This window comes from Battus philenor, unplaced genomic scaffold (genome assembly GCF_028537555.1).
Source record: "Battus philenor isolate CCGP_79_NKW_IND1 unplaced genomic scaffold, ilBatPhil1.0.hap1 SCAF_10, whole genome shotgun sequence".
Lineage (NCBI taxonomy): Eukaryota > Metazoa > Arthropoda > Insecta > Lepidoptera > Papilionidae > Battus > Battus philenor.
In genome coordinates, this window is record NW_027181662.1 from 11,040,487 (window position 1) to 11,063,777 (window position 23,291).

The 23,291-nt window shown below is 33.9% G+C and overlaps 1 protein-coding gene across 1 annotated transcript in view; it reads left to right on the plus strand.

Moving 5' to 3' along the window:
* Window positions 1-4,108: 4,108 nt before the first annotated feature.
* pb (proboscipedia) overlaps window positions 4,109-23,291 on the plus strand; it is a 55,754-nt gene continuing 36,571 nt past the window's right edge. Inside the window, exon 1 of the mRNA XM_068766136.1 lies at window positions 4,109-4,694. Within this exon, the coding sequence (XP_068622237.1) occupies window positions 4,214-4,694 (481 nt within the window). The 5' untranslated portion in view covers window positions 4,109-4,213. The remainder of the gene's footprint in view (window positions 4,695-23,291) is intronic.

Below are 23,291 nucleotides of genomic sequence, written 5' to 3' on the forward strand. Positions count from 1 at the left end.
CCACACATATATGAAATATTACAAGTATAGTGTACATATTATAAGCCGTGTTCTTGTCACGAACACTCCAATTACACGATATAAATGTGGGCAGCGGTATAGAAGGCTCGCGTGTCGTCCGTCCCGCGCGACGCGGTGCTGTGGGCGGCATCCGGACGCACGCCATTCTATTCCCCGAAGAGGAAATCGTTATGGCCGGCAAATTGGACCCTAACCACTAGTTTCAGCCGCGGCCCACTCCCGCCACGCAGATGTTCCATTATATACATAAAGGCATACAAAAACCCATACACAAATATAACTCACACCTAGGTTCTAACTGGCTTGCTTATTATTAGTCTATTTTACTGAATAAAAATTACCATTTTTTTAATAATTGATGTACAAATACGCTGATAGTCGTTGGAACATTAAAGTTCAGGAGTGGAGACCACAGATCGACACAGACAGTATCGGCATCTCCGTTTCATCAGTCCGCTCATCACCGCGGTTTCCTAAGGCGCATAGCAAGTATATTAAGTGAATATAGAAAAATAAAGAATATTGTAATCGTACTATTACAGTACGTAATGTTCACTGTTATTAAACAACTGTATTTTAAAGTACATGTATGTGTAACTGACGATGACACTCTATCTTAACAGTTAAAAAAAATATTTATTTATTATTACACTTCGATTATATTACGCCAATGCCTATAATTAATGCCTTTACCTTATGTCTATTTTGTACATGTCTTTTTTTATTCTAAGATAACGGGGCATTAACAACATTAAGTTTTAAAAAAATAGTTAAGGTTTTTTTGTCCTCATTGTCAAGTGCGCAATCGCTCAGCAAGCTATGTACAGGCCTATCCTCGGAAATCCTCTACGTAATCAAATCAGGACTGAGGATAGCTGTAAATGAACGTAAGTCACGAATATAGCCCAGCAGGTAGGCAAGTTGTGGTAGCAATGTCTGCTGGTACCGTAAGGTTTTAGAGCAATGACGATGTTGGAGGTCTACCCGTAAGGTGGACAGTTGATCTTGTTAAAGTCGTCGAAAAACATGTTGTACTTTGAATAATCTTATTGGAAATCCCCGAGAAACATAGACGTAAAAACTTTTTGCCGACAAACGAGCTATACTTGCATCCCCTTAAATGCTTTTGCTACCTATTTACAATCATCATGTTTATCCTCTTTGGGTTTAGTAGTTAGTGCAAAAAAGATAATATTGCGTAAATTGAAATTGAATTTTTAGATTATATATCGATTAAACAAAATAAAAATTTCACTCTTAAAGATATGAAGTAAATTTCTTTAATACAAGGCTTTGACTGTTATGGAAAAATCAGAATGACAAAGTGACACTACATCCATACAAACCAGACGCTTGGTTTTTATTTGCCCTTCCCCTATTAAACAAGACTCGAGTTTCAGTAGTCGAAAAATCATTATCTCAATATTAAAGATCAATGTTAGTACTCATAAACACAAATGCAAATATCCAATTTACATCCCCAGGTTTTAAAGATTCTGAGAATTTTAAAACGTTCATATGAACTCGCTATTTCAATAAAACTTCGAGAACATTATATTAGGGAAATCGTTATTCGTAAGCTCCGCGCCTTGCCTGCAACGTCCTCGTTACTTCAAAATAGCGCCATAAACAAATTCATAAGTAGTCAACGCGCGAGATTTTATGCGTTTTTAAAACGGCGCTCCCTACTCGGATAAACGGCAAATGTGAAACGCACCGTAAAACCTATGACAGCCCGAGAAACAAGAGGGACAACGATGAATAGCAAATTCAAATACACAGGACTCTTATATTCAAGATGCTTAGTATAATATTTTAAAGCATTCACAATCTAAAATATTATTGTGTTTTTATACCGGAAGATTGGTAATAGATAACTTCTGTAAATGTCCAACTCATTTGTCAGTAAAAAGCTTTAATGCTTAAATACATATTTACAATAACCCTGTATAAGATAATCACTCTAAAATATGATACATTAATTATTATTTCTATTGATATGCTACAGACCAATAACTTCTGGCAGACTTTCTGCAGAGACAAACAGTGAACAATAATTTTAAAATGTAGTAATCCAAAATTTGAAAAAGCGTTTTCTTACTACAATTCCGTTACTTTCTTTATTACTTCTGGAATTATTTAATTTTTGATAAGGTGTACTTTATATTTTTTGACGCAAAATGACTTCAGTCCCTTAAATGTTTTACACCTATAACCAATCAAAATAAGGAAAAAACACTGAAATATTTTAGAGTAAATAAAAAAAAGTTATAGTCAATGACATACAAAAGATTTCTTGAAGAAAAACGATCAGGTGTGGTGGACAGGAGAAACACTCCGACAAGTCTATGGCAAAGCGGTAAATAACTGCGGAATCTCTTAAACCAAATTTCTTACAGATTTATCTATTTAAGGTTAAAATGATTAAAATATATTAATTATTCTCAGATATGCTTTACGTACATAAGCGTACTTCATTAATTACTGCTCGACATAGTTAAAAGCCAATATTTATCGAAACAATAAATAGTAACGAGATTTAAGCTTCTTTCAATCTTCAACGAAATTTGTAACAAACTCGTAACTAATTTACGGGTAGTAATTAAATTAAACTAATTATTCTCAGGTAAACTTTACGCACTATACAAAATAGCAAGCTGCAATGATAAACTGTGCATATGTATGTGGAAAAAATAACGGACTTGTAACAACACAAAAATCATACACGACAGTTGGCGACAGCATTAATTTATCAAAAGGAAATTACATTTCATTGTCCGTTCGCACTGGCGACGTACGGTAAATTTTAATTCAGAGCACACAGCAGCCCGCACGCATTAAAATAGGTTTAGCCGCCAGCCGTCCCGGGCTGAAAAAAAATAAAATAAAACAAAAAGGCGCGATCCCGCCATACCTCGGGGCGCGCCGCAAATACCTCAGGAAAAAATCGTATTTCGCACGCGGTTTGAATTTTAATTGACATTCAAGTAGAGTGGAAAGCCGGCATTCGTCCTGAACGGATATATTTTTGATCACGATGTTTGATGCTTTGTAAATACTAACCCAACTAGTTTAATTTCAATACAATTTTTTATTTGTTTTACATATTTAAATAAACCTACAAAATACATATTTATATAAACATAACATATTTATAGAAACCCACAAAACAAATACAAAGGCACTTTCCGGAAAATGACATAAAGATATTTATTGTTCTCGTTATTGAAGCTAATAAATAATATATTTTAAATATTTTTGCCTTGAGTAAAGCTAAAAGAAAATAAGTAAAAATCGAAGAGAAATTTAAATTACAGGCACTTCTGATTAGCTTGAATATGGCTAAGTAGCAATAGATACTTAATGATTCTTTCATTGTACACATTTTTTAAAAATTTTCGTAATACAGAAAAAAAAATGTGTAAAACCTGTTTCTGTTATAAAATATTAAAAATAAAATTATATTATTCTATCTATTGTTCACTCTCCGCTTAATTTCCTTTTTTTTAATTTACGCGCTGTTTTATTGCGCTTGTCTGTATAATGTTCAGTTGAGTTCATAACAATTTTAATAACTTTATTGTTGGGCGAGTATTACGTGGGACACACTTCATGATGGCCGCTAAATTATAATAAACAATTCAGAGCGCTCATTATTCGCGGCCTCATCACGGCTTCGGGCCCGAATTATTCGACACAAAACCGCGGTAATGTCGAATGTCCGCGAATAATTGCGAAATAACCACGGAACGGCCTCCTGTTACATTTAATTTGGCGTCTCACTCAATTTGGGGCAATATTTTGTACGGTTTCATTAAATATGCCTGGAATTACAACACACAAGTAAGTCTCAATGCCAGAGTTGTACAAATAAATTAAACTAAACTACTTTATTAAAAGTATCAAGACATCTGATATTTAACGAGTATTTACTGCATAATTGAAAAGAGCCAATTCAACACATTACCATTGATTACTATTTCCATTTATCAGGATTTAGAAATGCTTAAACTAATACTACTTTTTTTATTTACAGATGACATGGTCCAGTTTTGCATTGTGTGATAGAACAAAAAAGTAAAGCATATACCGTCTTCAAGTACAAGCCAAAATGGTAGCGCATGCAGGGAAGCGAAAATCAAAGCCAATACGTGAATGATCGCGGCGTGGACGGTGGCTGACAGTGACAGAGATGCAAGAAATATGCAACACCGCCGCTCTGCCGCTCGATAGTAACCCCTTAGTGCGAAAGATAAAATGCGAAGAGTTCCCCATCAGGGGAAAGCAGCCCAGAGTTGGTATGGGGGTACGTGATGAAATGGAAGAAGAGTTCGCGGTCAAAACACGGAATACGCCGCCGATGGGTCCGGCGCCTGGACCAGAACATGCGCGGATGGAACACGGTGGCAACGGATTCTGGCTTGCAGCGGTTACAGCTGCCGGGGCTCCTCACCCCATGCTTGACACCTGCACTGAAACCGGCTTCATTAACAGCCAACCGTCTATGGCAGAATTCATGACCGCGCTTCCACAATTAGGAGGTGGAGAACTTAGTCCTCAACATACACCCCCTGGTTACGGCCCAGATTTGCCATCCCCTGGAGGTGGCCTCAATGTTCCAGAGTATCCATGGATGAAAGAGAAAAAAACTACCAGAAAAAGCAGTCAACAAGGTTAGTCCAACAATTTTTATTTTACCACAGTTTCTTATTTTACAATAACTCGAGGAAACGTTCACTTCTGTGAAGGAACATTTAAGTAAGTATGCCATCACTTAACGGTGACCTGTAACAAAACAGCTAGACCCTCACGAAACGACTTCGTTTCGTAAGTGCGCCTAACTGCCGCGTGAAAAACAGCGGCGGAATTATTATTGTGCCTTTCAACGGCAACAACAAATGGCCATTCAACCATTGTGTTCTGGTTCACGGTCCCAGAGTTTCTTTAATGAACATCAAATTACTCCGAAATATATTGAATTGTGCACGGCGACGACGTCTCGTGTCTTTAACTGTGTTATGGGAGTGGTGGGAGTGGTGTGCCCGCGTGGTGATGGCATTACCAGAGCCACCGACCTGCCGCCAACGCTCCGTGTAACGGAACGAATATTTGTCATGCACTATAAGCACAAATTATAAGTGAGAATATTTAAGAACATGGATCTTTTATGCCAGGTTGCTCTAGCTTACGACTTTGTTTTTTATTAATTTCTGTTTAACCGAATATAGGATATTTTTTTATAATTCTTTGACAAAATCCTATTAGCCCTATACATGACTGAATAATGCATTACGACATACCCTAAACACAAATTCGTTTGTTAAATGAATAACTTGAACAATAAGGTTTGACATTGTGAGGCAATTTTTTCGCACAATCAAACGTCATAATATCGCATAAAAGATGGAGTGACCCCAAATTTGTCGACGGGACAAAACGCGGGATGGAGAACAAAGAACGGGTCGTATGATCCATCATCATCCGTCGACCGCCGGTGGGAATGTGACCTCACCTGGGTTGCCAACGCCAATACATCATGCTCTAGATTTTCTCCCATAAAATCGAAGAATATGTCAATGATGTATACACGAGTAAACGTTTAATGAATTAATAAGTATTTTTAGAGTTACAACAGAAGACTGTACGATTAAAATTTTAATCAATCATTACAATCCAAAAATAACTTAAAAAGGTCACGCAAAGAATTTAATTTATATGGATTTGAAATTAATCATACGGCACTAATATTTCAATCATTACTTTATATTATAAATATTATTTATACATATATATGTGTCATACTGCATTGGTTATCCGCGACTTTTTTTTGCCAAAAACGTCTCATATCGTTCCGCAACCTCCGTATTTGACTCCACCACTTCGCCGGATTTGACTCCACGCGGCTTCTACTTATCTAAAGGTCAATGCGAGCAGGCCACTTTGACACGAATAAGGAGATAAAAACCAAGTCGAAGTTAGTCTTGAAGACTATACCCCAAAAAGACTATTATTACGTTTTGAGGACTGGAAAAATCTTTGGCTAAGAGCTTTTTATCGGACGTAAATTACTTTGGGGAAGATTAAATTGATTTAGAATTAAATAAAGAATTTACATTTTATAAACAAATTCAACCTAATTTATGATCACAGTAGTATATTACAATAAAAGAATAAGAATGTCTACTAAACATTAACCCATCCAGCTCAACCATCTACAAAATTAATTAATTTTACATTTTTGTTTTAAATATTTTAATGTCTTTAAAGAAGGTCGAATACAAAATTAAGTTTGCCTCGCTTTATTTTATATATCTTAGAAACATTAGGTATGACCTTCTTATCTATTATTTAATTGTTTGCGTTCAAGTATATACATTCTAGTAATTTATTTTAATCGTGTAGATTAAATATTATATTTTTTATCTGCACTATACTAACTTTGTTGCTAGTGGTCGATCTCTGTTGCAAATCGTTTTGGCGACTATTACACCGGTAACTTCGTACCGTTAAGCAGTAATCTGGAAACATAATTGGTATGTCCCTGTCAGCGGGGCCTTGTGACTTGAAAATTACTGAGCTACTAGATCGCAGGATCAGATTTTATACACCAAAGGTCAACGCAAATTTTATCTCTTAACGACATAAAGAAATACTTTAACTTTTTTTTATTCATCTTCTTGTTTTCGGTCAATCATTACATTCTCAGCTACATTTATACCTTGTAATAAAAATTTACATTTTTAAGAACACTGTTTAGTTTTTTACTTCTATGTAGTATTTTTTTACAAAGTGGTCGAATGTTCACATTAAACGTGCTTTGAGTAAATGTTTAAGCTAAAGTCCCTTGTCAATACATGAGACATCCGTCAATGTGACTTTCTAACCCTCGGAAAGACAGTACAACTCAAGTGGGAGCCCTTGTACTTAGTTTAAAGAGATATTTTCCGTTTTATTTTGAGGAAATGCCTTTGCATATCTGCAATTTGTATCATGCTTGCTCCAACCCTATCATGTTTCTCCACTATCCGAGAACCACTTTGAGAAAGGCTGCGAAGACATCCCTTGCGCCTTAAAGCCAGTAAAGCTGTAAATTCCAACGAGCATACATCATTTATCACCGTTAGGTCAGCCGATAGACGCCTGCTGCAAGCCATTAGCCTTTCCAAAGATCACCACGGTGACTGGTTTTGTATTGCTCGCATCCAGCTACTTGTTGCGACCTTGACTATGTTGTCAATCCACCTAAACATACAACAGACAAAAAATATTTGATAAAACAACAGATAACTATTATCACTAGCCTCGTCTTTTAATCTCAGTCTTGGCGCACAGTTCAAGTTTACAAAGCGTGTTATAGAAAACATTTTGTTATTTAATAACAATTAGGAGGCGGCGTACGGGAGCGGCCCCCTGGAGTGCGCTCCGGGAGGTCGTTTCGACAGCGAACGCCGCAAGTCGTATTAACGCCACCCAATGTCCACTACGTACTTTATCTTTTACAAATTGAGAACATCAACAACTACAAGCGATTAAAGTTGCTACTGATCTTACGAACTTGGTTTTGAGAGACGATTGCAAGAAAGTAATGAGGTCATATTCTCAAATACAGAACGGCAAACAAAGCGTTGGACATGCACCAGCATGGTGGACAGACGGCCCTCTTAAAATCGTCGAAAGAAGCTGCAAGCAGGTCACTTCCAGATGGTCCTATTACAAATCTATATATATATAGACCGAGTATATATAGACCGAAGACGTACTATATTAAAAATGTTGATGATGATGATTCAATTACCTTAATTTCAAATATATTATTATTATTATTATCTCGGAAGGGAAGAGTCTGAACGTCCAGCCAGGATTGATTTCTTCAAATCTTGCCTATTTCTTATCCTGGAATATGTCCATCATAATAATATCGATAAATTTGTTTTTCTTATTCAATTTTATCTTAGAGAATATCTGTATAGATAAACTTGTGTCAATATGCGCTCAACTCAAAATCGAGTTCGACCAATTCGAATGTGTTTTTTCACACTTAGGGTAAAGTACAAGGAAAGTTATTATGTAGAATACATGATATAATAAAACAGTAATGGGAAAACCCCTTCGAAAATAATTTAACACTTTTCTGTCGTTATACAAATCACAGAATAAATTAAAACATTTGTCCATTACTAATAGATATTTGACCATAAACAAAACCAAAAAAGGCTTGTTAGGTGTTAAACAAGTTAAAAAAATTAGTAAAATTATCCCGTTTTCGTAAATATCGTTTAAAGCATTATAAAAAAAATATATATTCACATCATTACTAAAGTAAAGAAGTAATGAACTTGTTATTGTAATTAATCGTTGTTTATTATCAAGACATTAAATTGTTTAATAAAGTGATCACTGTGAAATAACCATTATTAATTTATTTTTAAAGTATGACAGGCCAATAACGTTTGACAGTAGGAAGTCTAACGGAGCAACCAATAACAAATAAAAATTAATTACAAACCTTCCAAGTGCTACTACCAATATTATACTATGTTCAGTAATTAAATCTGGTAAAATTAAACGTATGAAAATGTTGAAAATTTTGTTTTATATATATTTAGTAATAATAAAGAGCATTGCATACGTATATTCATCATCTCCATTATCATATAAGACGATAAACTCTCATTGCAAGACATAGGCTTTCCTCAAAAATCGCGACGATGATCAGTCTTGTGCTGCCCGCATCCAACTACTTCCTGGGACCTTTATTAATTCGTAGGTCCACCTTGTACGGAGTCTATAGATATGTATTAATTTATACTTTAAATTTTTAATTGTTTAGATACTTCTTTGTTTAATTTTAAATCACTCTTATGTTTAGCTAGTTATATATGTCAAGAGATTTTGTTATTTGCTGCAACGCATTTATCATTTGAACTATGAAACTATCTTAGCGGATTGTTCCGGTTCCGATATTGTTCTTTTTGCATGCCTTAGGCATGGTTAATTTATGCATCAACTTAAGGATTGTATTCTCGAACTTTTTCCGCCGGAAGTCAATATAGATCACCTTGGCTGGACTGACTTATAATAGGGCCCGTTAATTAGGAACATTTTAATTTTACTGTTACTATAAAAAATAAGATTTTATAAAATACATGTAGAAAGAGATTAAAAAATGTAGAAACAGATATGAAAGTTCAAACGCGTTGCGTCATATTCTTTCACGTTTATAAGCCTATATATTCGCGAACTGAATGGGAGGCTGGTTGGGCCACGCGGGCGTCGCTCGCGACGGCTGGTGCACGACCGTGAACCGCTACCGGGGGTAATCCGTCACTGTCAGCGCTATCGAGCCGCACGCCTCTATGCAGCCCCGGTACAGCGCTTTTGTGCCCGCTCTAAACTTAGATATTGGATTTACAAAGTTTTGACTGATTCCCTTAAGTGACAACGTATCTCTTACGCTACCGAACGAACTGAGTATTATTCCGTTGTTTTTTGTATTCTTTACTTTCTTATATTGACACGTACGAATGTCACATTTATATTAAGTAAAAAACATGTTGTATGATGCATCAAACCATAGCCGTCTATTCTGGAGCTAATAATAGTTTATAACAATATAAAAACATATCAATACGTACTTACTAAGTATAATCAACTACACTTTTATATAGAAAAGACAAGTAATTTAATACACAAATATTAGTTATAACATTTTTCATTAAATAAAATATTAATATTAAACTTGAGTGTGTATCGCCAGGCAATAATTGAAAATACACTAAAGTGCGATCGGGCTAGTCATGGAACTAAATTGTTTTTTTTTGTAGTAGCTTAATTTTGGTTACATTTTTAATATTAATTGTTTAAAGATTTCGCTAGAATTTTGATAGTAAAAAAAGTTGTTTCAATTTCTTTTCCTCGTATGTTCTAATATGCTCATAGCTATAATGTTTACATGTTTTTAATAGAAACGTTACAAACAATATTTTGTAAATTTTCTTCCTAATAGTACTAAATACGAGTACTATCTTTTGAACACAGTGATTAACATGAGCTAGAATTGTTTCAATAATAATATAGAGATTGTGTTATTATAGTAAATCTATTTGTCTACCACATACTGTTACTTAAAAACCTTAGTTGCTTTAGCACGAATACCAACAAACATTATAATTGTTCGGCCATCGTCCGAAGTTCCATTGCTATGTCTCAAAGACTGTCACCAGCGCGAGTTTAATCTTCTCACAAAAACTATTCGCGAGGAGCGAGGAGCGCCACACTAAAGGTAGGTATCTAGGGACATGAAATAAATTGTTCGCCCGACCACGCCTCCGGGCCCTATCTCGAGGAATCGAAATTAAAATGAACGCCCTGCCTCGATCGATCATTTCGATTCATCTTTAATACAATACCGTATTATTTTTACACTGTCTCAATTTGTTCGGGCGCGCTTGACTGACGTGTGATATGGACTCTCCATTTATAAAGTTCGTTATTGCTATTAAAATTGCGCACACCGTTACGAAATGATGAAAGTGTATTAACTTTTTTTTCATAAGTATTTTCTTTAACCCCCAGAACTGCAGACTGTCTGGCTATATATATTCTAATCAGTTTTCTGCACATATTAAAAATACCTTTTATATTGTGTAGCTCTAGTAAATCTGAATATTAATATAATTCGTAATATGCCGTACCTGCTTCAAGAGGAGGTCAACTCTGGACTTATTTACTCGTAGCTCTAGCAACTTCTAGCGATTTACTGTGATACATTCTATTAGTTTAGTAATTTCAGAAGCTACAGCCTATTTTAATTTGAAACCTAAAAAAATCGTCCGAAGTGTATAGGTTAAGTGACCATAGAGGAATAAATATATTTTTCTATGAATAAAAGAACGAATGTTTGAAATTTATTTAATGAAAATTCTATCGTCCACTCCAGATCTTCGGGAACATATTTTTAAACGACTATTGAAACTGCCGCCATTTCTCCTTGAATATTATGCTTTAATTTAGGAAGTGTTATTTGGGGAGTAATAATACTGTTCTTGTAATGTCCCCATGAAAAATCACAAAGCGATAAACCCAAGCTTCGTGGTGCCCACTTACTGTTTGTGACTTTCCATTGGAACATTCCACCCTGTAAGATGTTGAAACTAAATAAACTAGTTGTACTTATTGAGCTTTTAAAGCTTTGGTTGCGACAAGTTACTTAAAATACAATAGTGAAATTAGTTATGGCCTCTGTATTAGGTCTCTATATTCGCCTTTTTAAAATATAAACCAAATCACAGTGAAGTAATAAAACTTTCTTGGATAGAAATTACTAGAAAATATGTATGACTCTTTATTTTTTACTATGTCATCATAAACGTTCGTATTTATCGTAAAAAATACGTCCTCTTCTCTTTCTGTCTCCCATATTTAAAAAGGTTTGATAAAATAAAGAATTTTTTCGAACAAAATACTCGTTTCGCTGCTTTCAAAAAATTAATTTCACACAAAATAAAGTATTTACCGTGGAAATAATAGGAGAGGAAATCGCGTGAGCCATCATTTATATCGCGGTCTGTAACTAAACAACTGAAATATTTACTATAATTCGAAGCCATTACACGTAATGATGATGGCTTGGGAATTCTGTCATTCCATGCCTCTGTTTATGGACGATCCTTATTAAATATCGGCAATCAATTTAATCGCGTTACAACCAAATGTGTTGACATTTTGTTACATACATTCCATTCTCTTTTTTATTATTGTCTTGTTTTCTAACAGCCTGATAAAATTCTACGACTATGTTAAATTTATTTTTTAAGAATTAAAAAATTAAAGCCGAGTTGTAATTTCATCTGCTGTGATCATTCTAGAAAACTCTATACACTAAAAGACAAAATGTTTTCATCAGATAGGCTCTGAAATAATATATAATTTACTCTAGCTATATTTTACAAAATAATAATTTTTATTTCAATAAAATCAAATTTAAATCAAATATTAATACTTAACAAAACACTCATCAGCCTATGTCGAAAAGCGAATTAGGTTAAACAAAATTTTGGACAAAAATAGAAAAAAATTTGGTCGAAATTTAAAGGGCTATACTATTAGTTACTTAATGCTTTTGATAAAGTTTCTGGTGAGCAAGTAAAGCCAAGTTATCAGAGCCTTTGTGGTGACATTTTTAACTTTCTAATAGATAAGGTTGATTTTTTTTTATTCTTTTAATTTAATTATATGAGTAGAAATAGTTATACAAATTCTTGTACTTGTGAATATATTTATATTGTATTTACTTACATTCGTAGTTTCAACCATAGACGACTGCCGCAAGGCGTAGTCTAAGGATAAAGCATAATCGGGCAGACGGGTAGAAGATCGCATTGTGGTGTCAATGTACGCAGAAGACGCTGCTACTTATGCTCTGGAAACTTGCTTGTGGGCAACGGCTATATAATTAATACATACAGCGTGAATTACATAAAATTGTACTCCAGGAATCGAACCCGCGACTTGTGATCTCAAGTCTCAGTCCGCTACCGATAGGTTAATACAATTTATTTGCATTCATTTATATTGTATTAAAAAAACGTATTTACACTTTCACTATTCCACATAATTTTCGTAAAAGAATTAAGCGTGGCATCGACAAAAAATCGCAGTATAATAACTCAGGTAGTTCAATCTTTGTCTATACTAACTTGACCACTGATAGCAATAAATCTTTCGGCGGGTTCTCTTTGATTTATGTGAAAAATGACCGTAAATTTGAGGTTGAGTCGATGGTCCCGGGGCGGAATCTCTACGTGTCTCCTCACGAAGGATGTCGCTCACGAATTATGTGCTGTTAGTCTCGGGTCAGCAATTTCGTAAATTGTCTTCCTTGAAATAGAAAAAAAACTGATCTAATGCTTTAAATTATACACTGTTTAATGCGTAGTCAACAACCTATGATAAGGGGAAACTTAATGTTACATCAAATATATGTACAAAACATGCCACCTATGTATCCCAATAAAACGAACATTGCTATATACAGTTTGTTAAAAATCTGTATTAAAAACATTAAGTATTTTATCGATTAGGATTAGACCGATTCCGTAAATTAATAACTTTAAAAAAGTAAAATTAACTAAAATAATCCAAAAAAATTTAACATCAAAACAAGATATGAAATATATACCACGAGTATTTGTAAAGGTGAATTATGTGTCATTTTTGTTTTTAATCAAATATTTATACAGGGTGATTAGATATGATATGGATTTGGAAAACGCGTTTTTACTATGTTATTATTACATTATCTATAATTTCTGGATTTATTTTCTTTTGAATAAAATGTAGTATTCATTAATTGATATCTTATGCGATATACTTTAAAACTTTCACTCCTTTAAAGCTTTCCAGGTCTTTAACATAAGTATATAAAGTTTAAAATAAATATAAGATAACAGTAAAAGTTAAATGATTAATTTTTATAATTCACATGTAACTAAATAAATGTTACTAAAAACTTTAAAACCTTAGGTATTACCATGTACAAATGATAATCTATAATTTAATAATCTTTTGAGATCGCCTACCTGAAGCAAGGGCAATGCCAATGCCAGTAGCAAATCCGAAATTACAATATTTCCTCGTATAATGACGGTATTCATTGGCTGTCAATACATCGGCGGTTATGATTTACGTCGGCCCATGGCAACACTTTCGCCTTCACGCCGCTACATCATCCCCGGGGCATAAATCAATGACAACTGGCGTCCCGTGCCCCTATCGGTGATTCAAAACGCCCAACTTTGAAGGTTAATTTCGAACGTGTCGAGTCTCATTTGATTGTGATGCTCTGAGGTAATATTAAAAATAAAACGAATCAATATTAAGCATAAACACGGACCTAATTTGAAAAAAGAAGCTAATTCAGAAATACTAAAGTGTTTTTTTATTGGTTAACTTTAATAATAGCATTAAAACGATGTAAGTCATTGCAGACTTTGTACTGCCAGAATTTGTTAGCCTGTTGCATTGCTTTAAAAAAAATTAACTAATGCGACACACTCCATTGTGATCACTTCCTACAGAATTATTTAAAATTTGTGTAAAATGATTAAAGATTTTTGCTAAAAATTAGCTATAAATTTATCCCTATAAAGCTTCTACAGCTGTAATCAATCACCCACTGCTGCAGGCCAACTACCACCTAAATTATAACATGAGCGAACAAGAACAACAAAAAAAAATAATTGTAATTGTAAGAAATAAGTGACTTAAAAATCAATCACCGATTTATCTTACTGAGAAGCATAAATAATCCAAGTATCACTAGAAATAATCTCTTATCGCTTGTTTATACTTTACACGCGTAATAATATTCACATGATGACAATTAATATATAAATCGGCACATCTAACACATCTATTCATTGAAAGTGAACGGAAGCCGACGCAGCTAGCAAACAAACAAAACGTAATCCGGCTCAGCTTGAATAAAGAACAAGCCACCAATCAATAAATCACTTTCGGCGAGGGCGGCCGCTGGGCGCCGGTCTTTGTCCTCTTCATTGTCGGCGTGATTTTTACAGCAATTAGAGACAGTACCTGCGCTGCTCTCCGTAATCCTATTACAAGATCGCGGTGAGAAGGAGCCCCGTGGGCGGCCGCAAAGGCTATTGTGCTTACGGTTTTTTAAACCACTAATGGTTTAATGAATTTCAATAGACGGTGTGGCGTTGAACTAGTCATTACGTAACCGGTTCGCGTACACTTTTTTTTACTCTTTTATATTAATGTTTTTTTTTAAGTTCTTTAAAAGGATTTTCAAATATAATTAATTCAGAAAAATGTTTAAAATCGTATTCGAAACTTTAATGTTATTGAGACACTGAATGTAGGTCGCCTAAGTGACCCGGGTGACCTAAAGGGAAGCCTAAGGAGGCCTATGTCCAGCTGTGGACGTCCAACGGTGGATATGATAATAAGAATAAAACGAAACACACGAGTTTGATTGTTGGTTCTTTGAGCAACTTACTACATAAGCAATAAATTTTTAATTTACTTTAATATAATACTCTTTATTGCTAGGATACATTTAAATAGTTTCATAATAATAAACAAAAAAGATAGGCAATCCTCGTAATCAATAATATAGTTCTAAGTATTGCTATATGCGAGATTAATGTTAATTAACACACAAAATATTCCACGTTTTAATGTCATAATCAGAAACAATTATTGTCTATTTCACATTGCATTTGTTGGATGAAAAATGTATTATGATTTTTTAACTTAGTACAGCTTAAAGAAATTTGCTAAAAAATTGTAATCTAATGTAACAAAAACTTTTGATCTAATATAGAATTAAACCAGGAAAGCGAGTATATATGGCTTCTTTCCGCGACCTTGATTATATTTTCAGTCTACCTAGTGGGAGACTTACCCATACCGCGTCTACCAGATCGAGGTCGCTACTTGATAACCTTTCTGCACCACCGATGTACCCACTACCACTTCAGACAAAAAATTCTTCGTGTTGCGTCATTGACCTTGAGGTTTCTTCTTGTCTAAAATTTAAAAAAAAAAAACAATATACAAGTATCACGGTTAATTTCTGCCTTCATCCTTTTTAAAACATACATTATTTAAAATGTACAAAACCATTTATGTTACCGTCGAAAAAAGAGAAAAAACGTCTATTAATAATTTAAAAACTTTTCCTTATAATTTAATTCAAAATTCCGTATAAATTCTTAAATCTTTATTACATTTATAAAACCATTATGTTTTATATTACTCGTGTAGTGTATTTAATATTTATAAATGATTTAAAAGTAAGCGTAATGAGTCTCACACATCTTCGTAGATAAATTGAAAAGTCCTTGTCATATTTCCCGTAATAATCTTAGAATTATACAACCCTCCCACGAATCTCGAGTGGGCTGTTGAGTAGTTGTAAACTGATTTATCATATCAGTGAGCGTTCGCCAAACAAGCATCATCTTACACACATAAAACCCCCATAACGCAACACGACCGCAAGTATTGTCCCACAGTACACAATATTCTCAACAATATGGGCTTAAACTTGGGGTCCATATTTGGTTAACCCGATTATCTTCGAAAACTTACACGAAATCAAAATGTCGTAACTCAAGATTTAATGTAAAATAACGTAAGTCTTACATAGTAGGGGCTTACGATTATATTTGCGTGAACTGAATTGCTTGTTGACGCTTTAAACGGATAATACAAAGACGACATGGAGAAGATTGTACAGGACGAGGGTACGATTCGACAACGTATCGTGTTGCCCGGTTTCCGGACGTGATACTCCTCGACCATAATTAACTAAGTTTCTAGAGCCACTATAAACGTTTATTGATAAACTGAAACTATGTATATTCTACCCCAAAATGTACATAAGGCTCCGTATCGAGTTTGTTATAATATTTTTTTGTTCATTATATGTCAACCATTACCAATTAGCTCCAGTAGGATTAATAACCTTTAATTAAAGCTAACATTTGCCGCATATACCCTCTTCTTGTATAAAATAATCTTTATTAAAAACAAAGATAGACTGCTTTACATCATAAATATTCAGAATGCTTTAGATAAAACATTCTTTTTATTAATCACTTATTTATTTGTTTTATTAAATTAGGTTCGCCTTGTAGATGTTACAAATAACCAAACTATAAATATTAAAACCTAATTGAGAATAAGTTGCATAATCATAATTTTTTCCATGAGACTTCCAGTGGTGGGCATAGGCTTGCCCTAGAGACTTTCAATAAGATCGGATGGAATCGCCGTAAAAAGTTACCAGTAAAAACACAAATTAAAAATAAATTTAAGAGTTGATAAAACAAATATGTGGCAGAAGGATATCACAGTAATTTCCAGTGTTATAGTAGCCATTAGGATGAAATGCAGTCTGGTAGACATTTTAGAACATTACAAAAAAAAGTATGTGCAGAACTAGCGGATAATTCACTAATTTACATACCAATATGTTACTATATTGAACAAAATATTGAAGAGTTAAAATATGAGATAAATATTGAGATGGATGTATTCCCCAAACAATTATATACATATAAAAATGTTTTTTAAAAATAGTATTGGCATTTAATAGCTTGACCTGTAGTGCCAGTTGCCTGACAGGTCTTTCCATGACAGTACGATGCACCCTGTTCAATACTGTTTTTTTGGGTTTAATGACTTTATTATCATGAAACATATACTAAGTTGGTTATATGAGACAAGTAATATTACATTTTATTTACTATTTTTAAAACCGAACCGTCGAATGATGGATATATGAATTTATACATGTTTTTAGTTTGTTTTTTAAATATTACAATATTGTTATTTTTTTAATTCATTTGGTAGACTGTATAACAATTGTATTCCTTAATAATAAAGCTTTCCGTAATTTGTTCACACATAAATTAATTATAGTTTGTAAAATTTTTTAAAATAAAAATATGTTGTATTGATGTAAAATTTTTATTAGAATTATTGGATCTCCGGATCGTTTTTATTTGTTGTTGTATTTTGATGTTATAACGACCAAAATTTTTCTATAGTACGGTATGTTAATTTTAAATAAACGTCAGTGCATGTTTGCAGTTAAAACTAGACTTCGAAAACTAAGGACTTATTTCTTTACAAGAATTTAATCTGATTTTTAAATATGATTTCTATTACTGCATAGTTTTTATTTTTTATCTAATCTATAATGCTTCCTTAAAAGATACTCGTATGTCAGAAATTTCATGGAACAAAAATAAGAAAACCATTTGAGGTTAACGAAACTTTACACCACGCCTATCAAAATAATACTAACTTGTAAAAAAATCCTTTTATGGTGTATATAGTAGTAAAGCCTTAGAATGAATTATTTTATTGCTATTTTCAAGACATTATAAGAGTGACCACAAAAGAAAGACACATCTACGTTAAAATCATGCTCATGTCAAATGAAAGCCCGTTTAGAAACTTCTTTGCTTTATGTTTAAAAATGTCAATTTAGAGGAATCCAATTTGATTCTAATTTTTATCAAATTGACTTCTTCTGGTGTTCTTCTTGTTGCGTACATTTGAGGCCCTGGTGTCTCTAGATAAATTAGTCCAGTCAAACTGATATAAGTTTGTTACCGGTGATTACATTGTTAAAGTTCTATCATTAGTTAAGGCATCACGCAGCTGATGTTAAATAAACTTAAACAATCCATAGCCTTTACCACAACTACTTTACCACTACTTGTGTTGATTACGATCTTGACTATGTCCCCAGTCCATCTAGTGCAGTGCCCACGTATATGAATAAATTAACAAAATTAATAACGAGTTATAGTAGTTTAATCAGAATAATTTTGCTAAGTATCAGACTGAAATTAAGATTCTACGGTAGTAATAGTGAAATATAGCTATTTCACATCATTAAAGTTTCACAAATCTACACCGTCTGACGAAGCCACAAGAGCATATTAAGCCGTAGATTATAAATCAAATGCGAGCATCTTAAAGCCACGCCGCGAAATCCGTTTAATCATTTCGCACGTTATTAATAACTCCTTTGAAATTAAACAATAAATTTGGCGGGGCTAATCGCCCGGCGCGGTCGCAACCACTCGCTGAGTAAACATTTATAGAGACAAATTGTAGCACCACTAACACGGCCTCTACGATGTATTAATCTTGAGCCGTGGCGGTGCTACGACGTAGCGGTGGGGCGCCCCCCTACGCTTGCCGTTTTATCGTGTGACATTTAATGATAGAAGGTATTGAGACGTACGGAGAAATATCATGGACACGACTTAATTGAAAAAAACATTTCTTTTAAATAGTTGCCGATAAAATTTTAATTCGTAAAAGTAAATTTCAATAAGTTAGACAATTGAATAATTATTTTATATGTAATTTTTAATTTTTATTTACTAGTTATTTTATGCTTGGCATCTGTATCATTCGGTAGTCTATTGCAAAGAAAAAATATTCACATTAATGTTTTAAGTCTATAATGTGTTTCATATACAAAACAAGTACACGACAAAAAAATAAAAGCTATTAAACTTATATCTTTCATAAATAATTCATAATGATATTTTTTAATAATTTCCTACTGTACATTTTCAGTAACACATTATACAGAATGTTTGAAAATAAGCATAAAAACTTTACCGTTTTTCGCTAACAAATGAGCTGTACATTCACAACTTCAAAGCTTTTACACCTTTAGCTAATATCCCTGTATACTGTCATTGTCTAAAGTAAATATAAACTTAAAATTAGTAAACAAACATGAAAACAAATAAAACTTAAAATAACTTTATGAAAGCCTAGAAGTTCTTTGCTCATTAACCTATATTGTATATTTTAAACTAAGATTGTGACGTATTATTGTATATCTACAGGCACCTATACTGATTAGACAATAAGACGAAAACTGGTTACAAATCTTCTTATCGTCGGAGAGTGATGGTAAGGTTTCCTCCCCATTTCCCTCGCATGATATATGGCGGGGAGCGGTGGCGAACGCGACACAACTATTAGTGCATCCGTCATTAGTCACCGTCAACGCAGCGTTTAGCCACGACTGTCGGCCGTCGCTCGCCTGCATAAACAACTACATCTCTCTAGGGGCTCTTACACGTATCTCTACGCTTTGTCCGGAAAATGTACTCGGCCGCTCTTTGTTGCGCGATAATATTATTAACTATGATAATGTTACTGATAAACATTTCAAATTCCCTGAAGATTGGAACAATATAAACAAACAATAAATTAATTTATCAGCGTGAAGTAGCTGGATGCGTGTAGAGCAGGATCGGTCATCGTGGCGATCTTTGGGGGGCGGGGGGGCAATCAATGCCTCGCAGTAGACGTCCATCAGCTGAAAAGAAGAAGAAATTAATACTTCACCAAAATAAATGTCAATAGACACAAATATATTTCTCCACCTATGCCTTACTGTGGCAGATAGACACCCACTATAAGCCATAGGCGGAAGCCTAAAGACTGTTCATCAGCCACAGATCTCTACGATGGCCGATCTTTCGCTACCCACATACAGCGACTACTCGCGATATTGACTATTTCGTCAGTCAACCTAACAGACCTGGCCTGTGTAGACTTTCACACACGTCATTCGAGAAACTTTCGGCTCCAACAGTACACAATTTTACACAGAGGTAATATATATCATATTATTTAATTGTCATCGTCATTTTACCAGGAGGATATCCGGAAGGATACAGGTCTTCATAGATTTATAATGAGATTGGTTAGAAAAGCCTTTACCCAGCGTTTTTCAACGACCTTGACAAAATCATCCATCTTCCCAGCATAAGACGTTTTTCAATATTTTAAATTGAAAATCATTTATGATTTTACACAATATCGTTAAAAATAATTAAATATTTACCATAGCGTATTCTTATTACAGTTTGTTATATAAATTGAGTTTAGACATATTTCATTATAATGTAAGGCTGTGGGCAAAGTCCAAACTTCAAGTGCACAGTTAACAAATATACACGTCGAGAAGGGCTCGTTGGGATCGTCACGAGGGTGTTAATTTGCTAAGACTCCGTGCTAATGAAAGCCACGACTCACCGCCAACGTCCCCGATCCCCGGCCCGATAATCGTTCGCAAGAATTTCGCAGGAAATTGGCCCTTTCATACCAACACCGCCCGCTCCAACTGGCCATGATATAATCTCTATAACTAAAATCTTACACACACGCTCTTCAATACAAAAATAACATAAATTATCGCATTTAAGTAATAAGTTTAACTTACTATACGTTATCTTTAGAAATAATTGTAAAAAAAATTAACGATTAGGATATATTGACATGCGAAATTGTTGAAGTTGTCTCTCATATCTTTTGCATTGTCTGTTAATAACAATATATTATGTGACTGGTATTCTATTAAATACCACCGTAATTAGTGATAACAACATTTACCCGCATATCCAAAATAAGTCTAAGCAGAAAACCGATATTGACTTTAAAAGATAAATTATGATGACACTGAGCACATTCTTTATAACACTTTACGTAAATAAAATATACACAAACAAGTTTTACACACATTCATCCTAAAATACACATAAACATATAAATAAATGAATTCTTTGTTTACCTCGTTACTTGTATTTCTGCATGTGTGTGCGTGTGTGTTTAACTAGTACAACTGTCAAATACGTACAAGAAATAAAGAATGAATACATACAATTATTCTATCAATTTGTAAACCTAATCGCTGAAACTCTTTTGAGTATAGGCGCCTATGATAGATGCTTTAAAACCATATATCAATTATGCTATTCTTAATCTATGAAATATAATTAACATATTTTACGTACGTATGTTATATTTCGTATCGTGCTCACATTAAAACACTTTAAAACATACGCGGTCAAATTCAAACAAAACGACGTGGGGCGAGCGACGTAATATCGAGAGTGCGCGATCGATTGGAGCGAGGGAATCACTCCGTTTCGAAACTAATTTGATTTTAGCATATTAAGGGGGGTGTTACGTCTAGATATAAGGAGCGCGTCTTAAACCACCCCGCTCGTAATAACCGAAATGATGTAAGGTGCGCCCTTAATATCCATCACACGCGTCCCCGTATTTGCTTATCTATAGCAACACGGAAGTTTAAAAAACGTCTAAGGCCACGGAGGGTCTATCTACCGTCTACTGTTTATACCAAATACTCACTTAATATATTAGTTTTGGTAAACAAAATGTAGAAAAAATTGTAATATCTATTAGTATAGTGTAAAAAAAATTAAAAAAAACAAATCCTTGACGGATACGTGTGTACGCATATATAAAAAAGTTCCTCAACATACCTTAGACCTCTATTTTATTAGTTTTAAATCTAAAATAAAAACTGTTTTGTTAAATAAAACTCATTGCAGCATTGAATAATTTTTAGTTACTCGAAATATGTGGAATTTCGTATGATAACTTATTTACTGGTTAACCATTGGTTAAGTTTCATATAAAAAGAGCAACTACTGTGTTTCTAGCCGACTCTTCGCAGCAGATGAGCATTTCAAGCCGGTGGCAACTTACTACTTATATGTTGATATAAATGACGGTGCGCATAATCGCCGACTCGAATAAAGATATTTTGAATTTTGAATATTTTTTAATCAATTAGTATTAAAAAATCAACAAAACTATTAATAAGTGTATATTATAAGTGATTTTATAAAATCAATGCTAATTCGTATATTACACAAAACTATTTAATCTAAATAAGCACGCCAATAGCATTACATAGTGTAAGTTGACATTAGTTTCGTATAACCAAGTCTTTTGTAAGCGTACATAGTTCTGGTTATACTTTTATTATTTTATATTTGAACGTAATTAACAACAAAATGTACAATCCGATACTGCTTTTTGTCTATCTAAAACATTTGTTTTATTTATTACAATACACGTATTGAATAATCTTAAAGGTAAACCGATAAACGATCGCGTAATCTTATTCAGGGAACTTGCAAGTTTAAACCTATTCAGTATAATGTGGGGATACAGTGCAATCAAACGTCAGGAATGTCGTACGGAAATAAATGCTGGAAAGGAGGGTAGATACGAGTAAGTGAGTGCACGCAAATGTCGTCGGCCTCTTTTAGAAAGCTCTCAATCGGATGCGAGGCTACATAAATAAGACCGGAAGATGGTGGTCCTTATCAGCGGTTTGTTACCTTACTTTTGCAGGTACTCTACAATAAATTTAAATACCTGTATTTCACCTACAACAAAATTCACTGCCAAATATTTGGTTATTATCATTTGCGTTTTAGCACTGTGATGTTCACTGCTGGATATAGGATTCTTCCAAAGGTTACCGCTTCCAACCGGTAGTATTGGTGATGTGGTCGCGGAAGTAGTTATATATTAGTCCCTTTCTTAATTAACAAGCTCATCTGTCGTATCACCTATTGAGCGGACGTCGTACGCAACATTTGCCGTTAAATGATCTCTATTCCAAAAAATCAAGGTTAAAACAACCATTCGTTCTACGCGTCATATGTACGGCCCAATACCACTTCAAGCTTTGGAACCACTTCAGCTTGTTAATCCAACTATGCCGGCTACTTTCAAATGTCTGCGGTTCTCTTGATTCATAATTTAGTTATGTTTTTCATTGTCATTGTCATATATAAAAATAAAGTAATCATTTTATTATATTGTCGACATTAAATCAGCAAAAGAGATTGCAATCGTTGACTCCAATT